A 12,927-nucleotide genomic window follows, 5' to 3' on the forward strand; every position below is an offset into this window, starting at 1 on the left:
TATAAAAGTTCAAATCACCCCCCTTTCCCTAGATTAGCTATAAAAGTAATTAAAGAACATTAAACATAAACATATTAGGTATCCCCGCGCTCCAAAATGCCCGAACTATTAGAATATTAAAACATTTATCCCGTACTGCGAACAACGTAGCGGCAAAAAAAATAAAAACAGCCAAAAAGCGTTTTTTTCAACACTTTGCCTCTTATAAAAAATTGAATAAAAAGTGATCAAACCATCAGATCTTTCCCCAAATGGTATCAATAGAAACGTCATCTTGTCCCGCATAAAAAGACACCACAACCAGCTCCATACATGGAAATATGAAAAAGTTACAGGTGTTAGAACATGATGACACAAATTTTTTTTTCTATTTTGCAAAGTTTATCATTTTTTTAAAAGTATCAAAACATTTCAAATACTATATAAATTTGGTATCACTGCGTTCGTACTGACACGTAGAACACAGGTAACATGTCATTTGTACCAAACAGTGAACGCTGTAAAAATTAAACCCATAAGAAAATGGCGCAAATGCATTTTTTCTCCAATTGCACCTCATTCTGAATTTTTTTCCAGCTTCCCAGTACATTGCACAGCATATTGAATGGTGCCATTACAAAGTACAATTTGTCCCGCAAACAATAAGCCATCATGTGACTCTGTGAACTGAAAAATGAAAAAGTTATGGCTCTTGAAATGTGAGGAGGGAAAAACGAAAATGCGAAACCAAAAAATGGCCTGGTCCTTAAGGGGTTAAAGGCTATGCACGCATATGTGGGGCTCTATCAGCATGATTTTGCTGATAGAGCCCCTTTAAGTCCGGTTTTGTTCGTACAAGTTGAGACCAAACTGAACCGCAGGATCCCTTTGTCTGAACATCAGACAAAACAAATCTATCTACATATTTTAAGTCAAAATACAAGAAAATGCAAATCTATCAAAAAACATATTGCAGTGCAATGACAGGTACAAGGACTGAATGGGCTGATGGATAGTCATTTACCTGCTTTTGAGTCATTTTCTCAGGGAGGCGGCAGCTGCGGTGGTAACACCATGTTTGTATTTTCCATACATCACGTAACTCGTCCTTCATTGACTCCATACACTGCCCTCCTCACCCTGTCAGTTAGAAAACGTAGAGACGTAAACGAACATCCATATAACATTTCCTGCAGAACCTTATGTTCATGTTACGCTAGGTTCACACTAGCGTTCGGGTCTCCATTCTGAGCTTTCCGTCTTCTGCTGGCAGAAGACGGAAAGCTGTCAGAGCGGGTCCGGCCGTGAGCGGCGGTGAGCGTTTTATGCTCTCCGCCGCGAAACTGGTTTTATAAAACCGGACACAGAGTACTGCTTGTCTGACACTGTGTCTGATTTTTAAAAAACGGTTTCGCGGCGGAGTGCATAAAACGCTCACCGGCGCTCACGGCCGGACATCTTTCAAACCCATTCAAATGAATGGGTTTGAAAGAGTCCTGCAGGTTTCAGTCTCCTGCCTCTGTTCCGTGCAGGAAACGGAAACCCGCAGAACGGAGACCGGGCGCAGATGTCAATGAGCCTTTATGTTTTTTAGGGACTAAGGCTAAGGCCCCATGTTGCGGAAATGCAGCTTTTTTTTAATGCAGATTTTGTTGTGTTTTTTGAGTCAATTCACATAAATAATGCAATTCACATACTGTAAATAATGGTATTAACATATACCAAAATTGCCTGTAGGGTCCTTTTACAGTAACTATTTTTCTGTCCGTGTTCTGTGTATGAAAAAAAAAACTGAAAAAACACAGATCCATTTTTAAATTTTCCTAATGGACCAAGAGACACTGAGAAAAAAAAATCATGCCATGCACTATTTTCTTTCTCTCTTTTTTCTACTTGTCTTAGCCATCCATGACTATGGGTCAGTGAAAAAACAAAGAGCATGCAGGTCTCATCCCTGTGCTATTTGTTTTTCACAGATACATTTTTAAATGATGCCAAAAAGGTTGATTTCACAATAATTATCCAGTTCATGGACTACGTGGTTGTTGTACATCATAGTGTATTTCCATCTGCCATCCATATGTCATCCATTTTTTGGTGTTCCAAATGTCACCGCTGAGGCCTGTGATTTGGCCTCATTGGTTACATGGGGCACGCTGACGACATAACGTGACCGCAGAGACCCAATTACAGGACTCCGCAGTGATGTCTGGAATGTATGATATCAACCGCAGGCCTGAAGAAGAAGCCGGCAAAGCAAATAGAGGAATAGCACTAAAACAAACGGGCAAACCTCATGAATATTCATCAAAACAAATTTCGAGGGGTTTGCCTGAAGCAGCTTGAGGCTCTGGGGAGTATATTATACTGTGTGGGGCCACTGTGGAGCATTATACTGGGGCAGGACCTCAGGAGAGCATATTATACTGTGTGGAATCACTGTGGAGCATTTTACTAGGAGGACCCTCTGTGGAGCAAATTATACTGGGGGGGCTCTCTGTAGCATATTATATTATGCGGGGCTTCTCAGGAGCATATTACATTGTGTGGGGGCCACTGTGGAGCATTATACTGTGGTGGGGTGGGCTCCGGGGATCATATTATACAAGTTGAGGCCATTGGGGGGAGCATATTATACTGTGTGGGACTACTGTGGAGCATTATACTGGTGGGGGCGCTGTTGGGAGCCATTTTTATTGTGTGAGGCTTCTGGGCAGCATATTACACTGTGTGGGGCCACTGTGGGGAGCGGAGCCTATTATACTGGGGGGGCCTCTGAGTAGCATATTATATTATGCGGCACCACTGTGGAGCATTATAATGTGTGGGGCCAGTGTGGAACTTTGGGGGGTCAGTGTGGGTAGCCTATTTTACTGTGAGATTTATTCTTCTGCACTATGGAGAGCCTATTATACTGTGTGGGGCCACTGTGGAGCATATTATTTTGTTTGGGGATTCTCAGGAAATTATTATACTGAGTGGGTTGGCCACAGTGGAGAATTATACTGGGGCAGGCTCTGTGGAGCATAATCATACTATGTGAGTCCACTGTGGGGAGCATATTATACTTTGTGGGGTCACTGTGGAGCATTAAACTGGGGGGAACTGTATGGAGCCTATTATACTATGTAAGGCATATTATATTGTGTGGGGCTGCTAAGGGGTATTTTACTGTGGGGGGGCTCTGGGGAGCATTATACTGTGTTGGGGCTCTGGAGAGCATATTATACTGTAAGGAGCATTATATACTATATGGGGCAACTATGGGAGGCACTGGGAAGCATTTTATATTGTGTGGGGCTTCTGTGGAACATTATATACCATGTGGTGCCACTGTGGGGGTGCCCAGGGGAGCATTTTCTAATTCTGTGGAGCATTAAATACCATATGGAGCATTATACTGTGTGGGGAAGGGGTGATCAAAATTCCTACTGACAGCCCTATGTGATATGTCTGCATCACATCTCCCTCACTAAAATCTTGCAGAGACCTCAGAGTATAATGCGGCGGCCATTTTAGGGTTAGAGTAGAGTTAAACGAACCTCCATTTTTTCGGTTTGGTAAAAAGAACAAACAATTTGGAATATTTGGTGTGAACCTGGCTCGTTACAAGCCGATTCACCCATCTCTGCTCACAGACCCAAATAAAGAAAACAGCACTCATTGTTTTTGCAAAGCAGATGACAAATATATGGCATACGGATACGATACAGAAATATACTAGGATGTACAACACACAATCTTTTTAATAGCCCATAAGGCAAATGAGTGCAAAAGCCTAACGTGTGCATGTACAGGTAAGTGAGAAAACAACGTAGACGGAACATGGATGTCATCCATATGTTGTCTGTGACCTCCATGGATCCACACATTTCATTAATTAGTCTGGGCTGAAAAATGAATAGATATAGGACCTTTCCTGAGTTTTGCCCCAGACTCAAGACCCCTCCCTATGGATCCATGATAATACATGGGCGTATATGGGGCTATAAGAAAATAATAGGCCAATGTGCTAGCTGTTTAAAACACAGATAGAACACTGACAGAACACATGGTCATGGGGGCTTGGACTTAACTCTTGTGTTCAGCTTTCTTGTGTTCAGGCACCTGAAAAATGTAAACCCAATTGGCTTACAAAGTGGTTACCCACAGACTATAATCAGGTCCACCGGGTTTCCACCCAGTTGCTGGCCAGAAAATGCAGAGAGAAAAGTCCTTCTTGCATTTTTCATTTTTCAAGTGTATACGGGTATGGCTTGGTGCAAACCCTGCCTGATTTATGTCCAAAATGACCTATATGCATACCTCCCAACTGTCCCGATTTCCGCGGGACATTCACGATTTCGGTTCCATGTCCAGCGGTCCCAGTTGGAGGGAGGTATGTCCCAATTTAAACTCAGATCTGCGTCTGGAGGCTCCGGCTAGTGGTTGTGTAGGCGCAATGTGATGACGTCACATCGCACCTACAACTGTGTTAGCGAGACTGTGGAGAGAGCGGCGGGGGAGAGAGGAAAAGGTGAGTGTAAGTGGTTTTTGTGTGTAGACATTGAGGTGGAACATGAAACTGGGGGCAGATGAAGGAGGGGACGGCATGACACTGGGGGCAGAGATGGGGGGACATGAATCTGGGGGCAGAGATGAGGGGACATGAATCTGGGAGCAGAGATGGGGGGACATGAATCTGGGAGCAGAGATAGGGGGACATGAATCTGGGGGCAGAGATGGGGGACATGAAACTGGGGGCAGAGATGGAGGGGACATGAAACTGGGGGCAGAGATGGAGGGGACATGAATCTGGGGGCAGAGATGGAGGGGACATGAATCTGGGAGCAGAGATGGGGGGACATGAATCTGGGGGCAGAGATAGGGGGACATGAATCTGGGGGCAGAGATGGGGGACATGAAACTGGGGGCAGAGATGGAGGGGGAACATGAAACTGGGGGCAGAGATGGGGGGACATGAATCTGGGGGCAGAGATGGGGGGACATGAATCTGGGGGTAAAGATGGGGGGACATGAATCTGGGAGCAGAGATGGGGGGGGCATTAATCTGGGGGCAGAGATGGAGGGGACATGAATCTGGGGGCAGAGATGGGGGGGACATGAATCTGGTGGTAGAGATGGGGGGCATTAATCTGGGGGCAGAGATGGGGGGACATGAATCTGGGACAGAGATGGAAGGGACATGAAACTGGAGGCAGAGATGGAGGGACATGAATCTGGGACAGAGATGGAGGGGACATGAATCTGGGGGCAGAGATGTGGGGACATGAATCTGGGGGCAGAGATGGAGGGGACATGATTCTGGGGGCAGAGATGGAGGGGGGACATGAAACTGGGGGCAAATGAAGGGTGTATATGAAACTGGGGGAGAGATAGAGGGGGGACATATAATTTACGGGTGACTGTAGAAGGATTATACTGTGTGGGGACACATGGAAAATGAATAAGAATGGGCGGAGTCAACATAAAAGTGGGTGGAGCTAAATTTGCTACGCACATTTTGTCCCTCTTTCAGTTCTTCAAAGTTGGGACGTATGTAATTTCAGTCTGAAGGTCTATGTGCATAGACAGGAGTATGGCCCCATTGGGTCCTTGTGATGTCAGACTACTCTACAACCACCATGCTCAGATTATATTTGGTTGCCTGACTAGCAATACTTCTCAAACATCTCAGAGGTTAGCGCCATGACATGACTACGTTTACCACAACACACGGCACTTGCTGTAGATTCTCATCCTGTTCTCTGAGGTGTTTGAGCCAGTCAGCCATATTGGTATGGGTTATTAGCCTAGGTTTTGTAATACATTGTCTCAGTCTTCTCAGTAATTACCAAGCAATGATAATGTTGAATAGTTAGCACTTCCATCACCTTGTCGTCTCAGGTAATGTATGGTGTCACATGTCTATGTATGTTATATGAGCAGCCCGGTGTATGTCACGGGTGCTATGCCATGACCGCATAGGTTACATAAATGCTGCGTCACGCTTTGACCTTCAAACCAATGACAGAAGACATTTTCTAGAAGCTTGCGCTCCAAATAGTAGGCGGAGTTAACTCTACGTCTTGCTGCGTTGAGGCGTGTTTACGTCGCACGTCAGAAGCCATATAAGCGCAAGGCAGGGGTAGTGACGAAATCACTTTGCCGGTAGTGTCGTGAAGGACGTGTGCAGAAGAGAGACCGTAGTCATGCCAAGAGGAAGCCGCAGTCGAACTTCTCGGGTGGCACCGCCAGCCAGGTATAGTATATTGTTAGGAGGTAGTGACGGCTCGGCCCGACCTGTGTGATGGTACTTGGGCGGCTCTGACAGTCTGCTTGTCTGTTATATGTCACATGTGGCCGCATTATTGTCAAGCGTCAGGTATTAGGCTGTTATTATGGGGCTACTTTCTCATAGTTAACCCTCTGCACTATATTGTACACATGATTTTCTACTTAGACATACACTGCCATGTCTAAGTCAGTTCTGATCCCTCAAAGGATCTGAAAAACTGACAAAGCACCTTCCATTAGTAACGCTCTCCATTCACTATAATGTTAAGATAAAGACAGAAGTTTTCTTTTGAATTGATTCCAAGACTTTTTCTTTTAAAACAATTAAAATATAATTAAAACTGCATTTTTATTATTTATTTTTATAAAAATAAGTAATCCTGACCCTGTGTGTTGACATTGCGCCTTATTCCAACGTGGTTTGCATCAGAATAATGGGGGGTCTCATACATTGTCTGAAAGTAGTGCCCAGCTATTCACTTACAGCCAAGCCCCTTATTTCTAACACCCATGATCAGAAAACCGCTGATCCTGGGTATTTAGATGCTGCGATCAGTAGCCACCGTGCTATTTACACTGGGTTCACACCAGCGCCTGGACTCCGTTTTCAGGTTTCCATCTTCTGCATGCAGAAGACGGAAACCTGTCATGCCGAGTCCGGCCGTGAGCGCCGGGGAGCGTTTTATGCTCTCCGCGGCAAAACTGTTTGTTTTTTTAAACCGGATACAGAGTACTGCATGTCCGACTCTGGTTTCGCCACGGAGCGCATAAAATGCTCACCGGTGCACACGGCCGGAGACTTTTTAAGCCCATTCAAATGAATGGGCTTGAAACATGCCAGCAGGTTTCCGTCTCCTGCCCCTGCTTTGTGCAGGAAACGGAAACCTGCAGAACGGAGTATGGGCGCAGATGTGAATGAGCCCTTAAATAGTTTTCAGCAGAAGGAGATTCCCTTCTGTACACAAGGTACGTCTGAGAATGCAATCGCAGGGTGGCAATGCCTTTTACTTGGCAGCAGGGAGTCGAATAGAAAAAAAAACTAGGTTATTGCTGCATCTGTAATAACTCAAGCATCACAATTGTAATATTACTTCACCACATGTAGAATGATGTAAAAAAATAAATTAAGTAGTGCTTTTTTGTGCCAGGCACCTGTGTTCGGTATTCCATTTGGTGAGTCTGCGTGAGGACCCCCCGAAACGGAATACCGAAAGCATTAAAAAGTGGTGACAAATGAAAGCACACGGACCCTATAGACTATAATGGGGACCGTGTGTTTTCCTTGTGGTGTCCACACAAGTCATGTGGAGAGAAAAGTACTTCAAGCACAACTTATCTCTTTGCGTGATTTGTGCAGAAAACACACGGACCACATTATAATCTATGGAGTCCATGTGCTTTCATTGCTTACAGCTTTTTAATACGTTCGGTCAGTTGATCCCCACGCGGACTCCCTGAACGGAATACTGAAAGCAGATGTGAACCAGGCCTAAAACAGGTTGGTCACTAAAGAATTAAACATTAGTCAATGATCATGGATGCAAATGGAAGGTGCTCTGTCTGCTTACATTTTTGTGTCCATTTGTCTGGCTATTTTAATCCCATGATGGATCAACACAAAATGAAAAATATGTACACAGCCTAAAAAATAAAAAAAAATAGCCTTTTTTTACACAATATATGAATTTAACATTAAAACTTCTTAATAGTGTTATCAATGTTTCATTTGGCTTTCAGACGAGCACTATCAGGAGGGGAGGAGGCGTTCCGCTATAGGCGCTGCTGTGAGGAAGCGCATTCCTAATTGACTGTCAGAAACCTCCTTCTGACAGTGAAGAGCTACGGTACCAGCACCGATAGCTCTTCACCAGGGATGCAGAACGGGAAAGCCGATAGTACACTGAATTCAGCGCACTGTTGGCTTTCTAGCAGTATATAGAACTGCCTGTGCCCCAAGTTGTGAAAGGTCTTCTTTAAAGGGGTTATCCAGCTTTCTGAAAAACAGTATTTTGTATTGATGCATCCTGTTGTTTGGCCCAAATTTTTTTAATAACTGAATAACCCCTTTAAGCTTCCATAATAACTGGTAATTCAGCAGCTTATTATGTGACTATTTCATAAAACATATTGTATGATGTAACCCTGTAGAAACATAAATGGGTGAGTCCTAAGCCAGCCATACCTAGTTATAAAGCAGCTTTTACAGAAGTCACGTTTAACTATTATGCAAGTCTATATTGATATACAGAGCATGAGCTGTTCAGCAATAACACACAGACCGGTTTGTTTGGGTACACCAAAGCAGTGGCATAACTTGAAATTTCTGAACCCCAATGCAACATAAACGGGGCTTCTACTTGCTATATGCCATTTATTATACTGGTGTTGTCTTATATTGTAGACAGGCCTGTGGGCCCCCTGCGGCCCCAGAGCCTGCTAGTGATTGTCACTTCTGCACCCTGTATAGCTACACCTCTGAAACAAAATTGATAAATTCACATATTGTGTTTTCTTATAGCAGCATTATATACTGTAAGCTGTGATTTCATGGAAATTGCTGCTAAATTAATATGACCATGATGTGTGAACTAACAATTCGGAAACCGTTAGATACAAGTTGCCTATATGCATCACTTGTTCTGTTGCATTGTAAAGAAAAACGATCACATACATATCATTTTTTTTTTTTTTTTTTTTTCCTCTTTTCAGTCGGGCACCTGTGATGCGGCCTGCTCCGCCACCTGCAGCACACCCTCCTGCCCCTGTTGCTGCTGCTCCTTCTGCGCTCGGACCAGCAGCCGCCCCTAGGCAACCAGGTCTAATGGCACAAATGGCAACCACAGCAGCTGGTGTAGCAGTTGGATCTGCAGTGGGCCACACTATAGGCCATGCCATCACAGGAGGCTTTGGTGGTGGAAACAGTTCAGAACCTGCAAGAGCAGACATCACTTATCAGGTAATGCTTTTGGACTATAGTCAGTACAAATAAAATTAATTCTGATCTTGTGAACACTTTCAGAAATCAGATCAGACTTATTTTATAATGTAGAATGTAGTGAGCAGGGTATACCGGGTATAACCAGCAATGTCAACCACATAAATGGCTTTTGTATTCCTCACACACTGAAAAATACAATTTGTACACTGAGAGCAAGATGGGGGGGAATAGGGAATTCACACCTATTTGCCATATTTTTTTTTCATGGTGTAGCAATTTTCTGCTCAATTTTGACATTGCAAGAAGATAGTATGTGACTGTATGCCCCTCTAAGAGCAAACCAAGTATCAGGATCACAAGCAGTGATCAACACTTCTTATCCTGAAGTCTGAAAAGGGGTTATTCTGTAATGTCAGTATGGCTCTGTGTTCATACTTCTGTCATTTTCTTGAAGATTCTCTTTTATTTTATATCTAACAATGTCTTTGTCATTTTAGGAACCTGCTGTTCCCCAGCCAGCATATCAACAGCAGCAGTCTCAGTACACACCTTGCCAGTATGAGCTTAAGCAGTTTTTGGAGTGTGCTCAGAACCAGAGTGACCTGAAGCTATGTGAGGGTTTCTCTGAGGTACTTAAACAGTGCCGCTTTGCAAATGGTAAGACTTTTCTAATAAACTAGCAGAACAAAGTGCATTTGTTTCAGGAGAATTTGGGACCCTAAACCTCTGGCATGTGCTCATGGACTGGTTGTTTAATATTCCAAATACGGTTCATATAATGGCTCCATTAGACAAAATGAATTTGCAGGCAGTTGGGAATGAAGTCTTGTAGAAATACTCATTCCTGATAACCAGCCTGTCTAATACTGCAGCTGGTCATATGATGTTCGTTTATTGGGGGATCGGCTGCATTGTTACGGTTACTAATCGTTTACTGGCAGAACATAGCCCTGTGTAATAAAGGCACATGCAGGGGAAACAATCACTTTAGTGGTTGTTCCATTTGCATAAGCCGGTGTAATAGGATGGTGCAGAACGAGCACTGATTGGCATGTTTTATACTGATCCATACTGATTTACAAAATGTATTAATACTGGATGAATTGCTGAATAAGCATTCTCATTGGACTCTCCTCTAGTGCTCCCAGCAAATGTTCCTTTCTCAGTACTTCATGGCCTCTCTGCACGTATCATCAAAAGCATGTGCATTGAGGTATCCTCCTTCAACAAAGGAGCAGAGGTGCTGGGGCCACATCTATAGTCAAGTATTAGTTGTTTTTTTGTTTTAATTTAACATCCCAGGGCAGCCAAGTTTTATTATTGCCATATTTGGGACGTTAAATCACTGGTCCATAAGGATATGCTGGTGGTATAGTGTCTCAAATTTTCCCGGCAGGTTCCCTTTAAATTAGGGGTATATTTGCACGCCCAGTAGCTATGGCACAGAAAGATCTGCAAATGAAAATTCATTCTGTTAATCTGAGTTGTATTGTTTTCAGAAGCAGGCAAATAGATTTCTAACAGCATTATTCAGGTTACGCTGTTGCGGAAATTTTTCAAATCTACCATGTGTGATTTTGCTGAAGAGGCACTCCATAGCACATATTAGTTTAAAGGGGTTTTCTCATAAAAACAAACATTCTTTATATCCGGATAGGGGATAAGTATTTGCTGGGGCCCCTACTGCTTACAGTTATGTGGTCCTATATAACACTAGAATGGAAGAATTTACACTCGCACTGCATTTCTACACACCTCTATGTGGCTGAAGAGGAGTAGTCAGGTACATAGCTTTGCTATCTTTGGCCCTTCTATACAATTGAATTGAGCAACAGCATTACATGGGCTCTAGGAAAGCTGGAAGCATGGGTGGAAAATTGGCAAATTGTTTAATGTAGACATATGTATAGTTATGTATTTTGGTTGCAGAAATAAAATGTATGATAATGTACTTAATAGTAAACCAATAGGTAAGACTGCCACTGAGAGACTTGGGGATTTTTGTGGACTGTAAGCTTACCTTTAGTCACCAGTACCAGGAAAAATTGTGATGCATTGAGAGGCGTAGATACTGAAGACTAGAACATAGTTCTACCTCTATACAAATCACTGGCACGGACAAACACTAACTATTGAATGCAATTTTTGACCCCAGTATACAAAGACATAGGGGAATGGGTGGATTGGAGTACAATGTCAGATTTACAGATCTGGGATTATTCAGTTTAGAAAAGACTTCTGCGGGGAGATCTAATAATAATGTACAAATACATGAAGGGACAACGCAAAGAACTTTTGTAATGATTTTGTGACAGTGACAAGGGGACATCCTCTAACGTCTAGAAGAGAAGATATCACCAGCATCATAGACTGAGATTCTTTATAATAAGAGCAGTGAGGCTATGGAACTTACTGCCACAGGAAATAGTGATGGTGAATTCATTGTGTGCCTTTATTGAATGTAAAAAAAATTATTGGGTATGGATTCAAGATTTAAGGACAGATTGAACTAGGGTTTTTTACGGATTGCCAGGTTGGAGTTGAGGAAGGAATTTTTTTCACTTGACAAGGCAAGGCTCATGGGTTGGGCAAGGCTCATGGGTTTTTGGGTTTTTTTGCCTTCTGGATCAACACTGTAGGGTTATAGGTTGGACTTGATAGACCTCCATCTTCATCCAGCCTCATCTACTGTGTAACTAAATCCTGTGCAGCCATGTGAGCTAACTGTGGACCTTCGAGAACCATAATTTAGGGGTCCTATATGATGTCTAGAATCCATTTGCATGGTGTAGTTCAGCCAAAACTGTGACCTGTTGGGAGTTATTTTTCACTGGTAGTTTTATCAGCAAAGCATGTTGGATGTGAAAATCTGATAGACCAGGCTTTCATTATAGTAATCTCTTTGATGCTGGAGCATTTATTGTAGGAGCTGATTCCTTCATTACAGGATAGTCACATATGGCAGATTTCTTGCTAAAATGTTTGTGACTGCCTGAATAGGACCGCTAGGAATGAATATGCTTGCTACTGAAACAACCCACTAAGATGGATAGAAATGAGGGGTGAAAAGGATCAATCCTGCTTTTATTACCCTGAGGGTGCCAGCAGTCTGTGATGAACCTTTTCTATAATCTATTTTGTGAATAGAGGATAAGCTTTTTGTGGGTACATGCAGTTAACAACACAAATAGAATATAGTTAAACGGATTTTTCCATCCCCAAATTGATTTTTCATGCTGATGGCCAAATGTCTTATATAGTGGACGTAGCTGCTGCTCTGCTTCTTTTAATTGAATTTGCAGTCCCAGCACCCGGAGGCTGCTCCAAAAGCTGGACTATGTGTGTATCAGGTGCTGGACCCTTCCAGCTTACATACTGATGACACATCCTGTGAATAGATTATCAGTATGAAAAATCAATTTGACCAGAATTCCCCTTTAATTCTCCATATTTAATGTTGTTTTCTTTATTGTAGGTTTATAGTGAACATTTGCTACAACAGAAGATTGCTTATTCTTGAATGGAATATGCTGGGCCTCAAGATTTAGAAATACGAACAAGACTCAACACTTGCTGCAATTATTCTATGTGAATGTTTCTATTATGAATGGGAATCTTTGAAACAACATTGAAAGATCTCTAATGGAATATAGATAGATTGCGATATACAATATACATATTGTGATGTAGTGTTTTTTTTCTATTTAATTAAACCCTTTCCAAATTGGGATCAA

At 42.8% G+C, this 12,927-nt stretch overlaps 1 protein-coding gene across 1 annotated transcript; it reads left to right on the forward strand.

The window, feature by feature from the left end:
- Positions 1 to 6,063: 6,063 nt before the first annotated feature.
- CHCHD2 (coiled-coil-helix-coiled-coil-helix domain containing 2) lies at positions 6,064 to 12,927 on the forward strand. The gene is made up of 4 exons (XM_075264839.1): positions 6,064 to 6,220; positions 8,965 to 9,211; positions 9,691 to 9,850; positions 12,669 to 12,927. Exons 1-4 carry the CDS (start codon positions 6,171 to 6,173, stop codon positions 12,674 to 12,676), a joined length of 465 nt encoding a protein of 154 aa, XP_075120940.1. The 5' UTR covers positions 6,064 to 6,170; the 3' UTR covers positions 12,677 to 12,927.

This window comes from Leptodactylus fuscus, chromosome 2, assembly GCF_031893055.1.
Source record: "Leptodactylus fuscus isolate aLepFus1 chromosome 2, aLepFus1.hap2, whole genome shotgun sequence".
Classification (NCBI taxonomy): Eukaryota; Metazoa; Chordata; class Amphibia; order Anura; family Leptodactylidae; genus Leptodactylus; species Leptodactylus fuscus.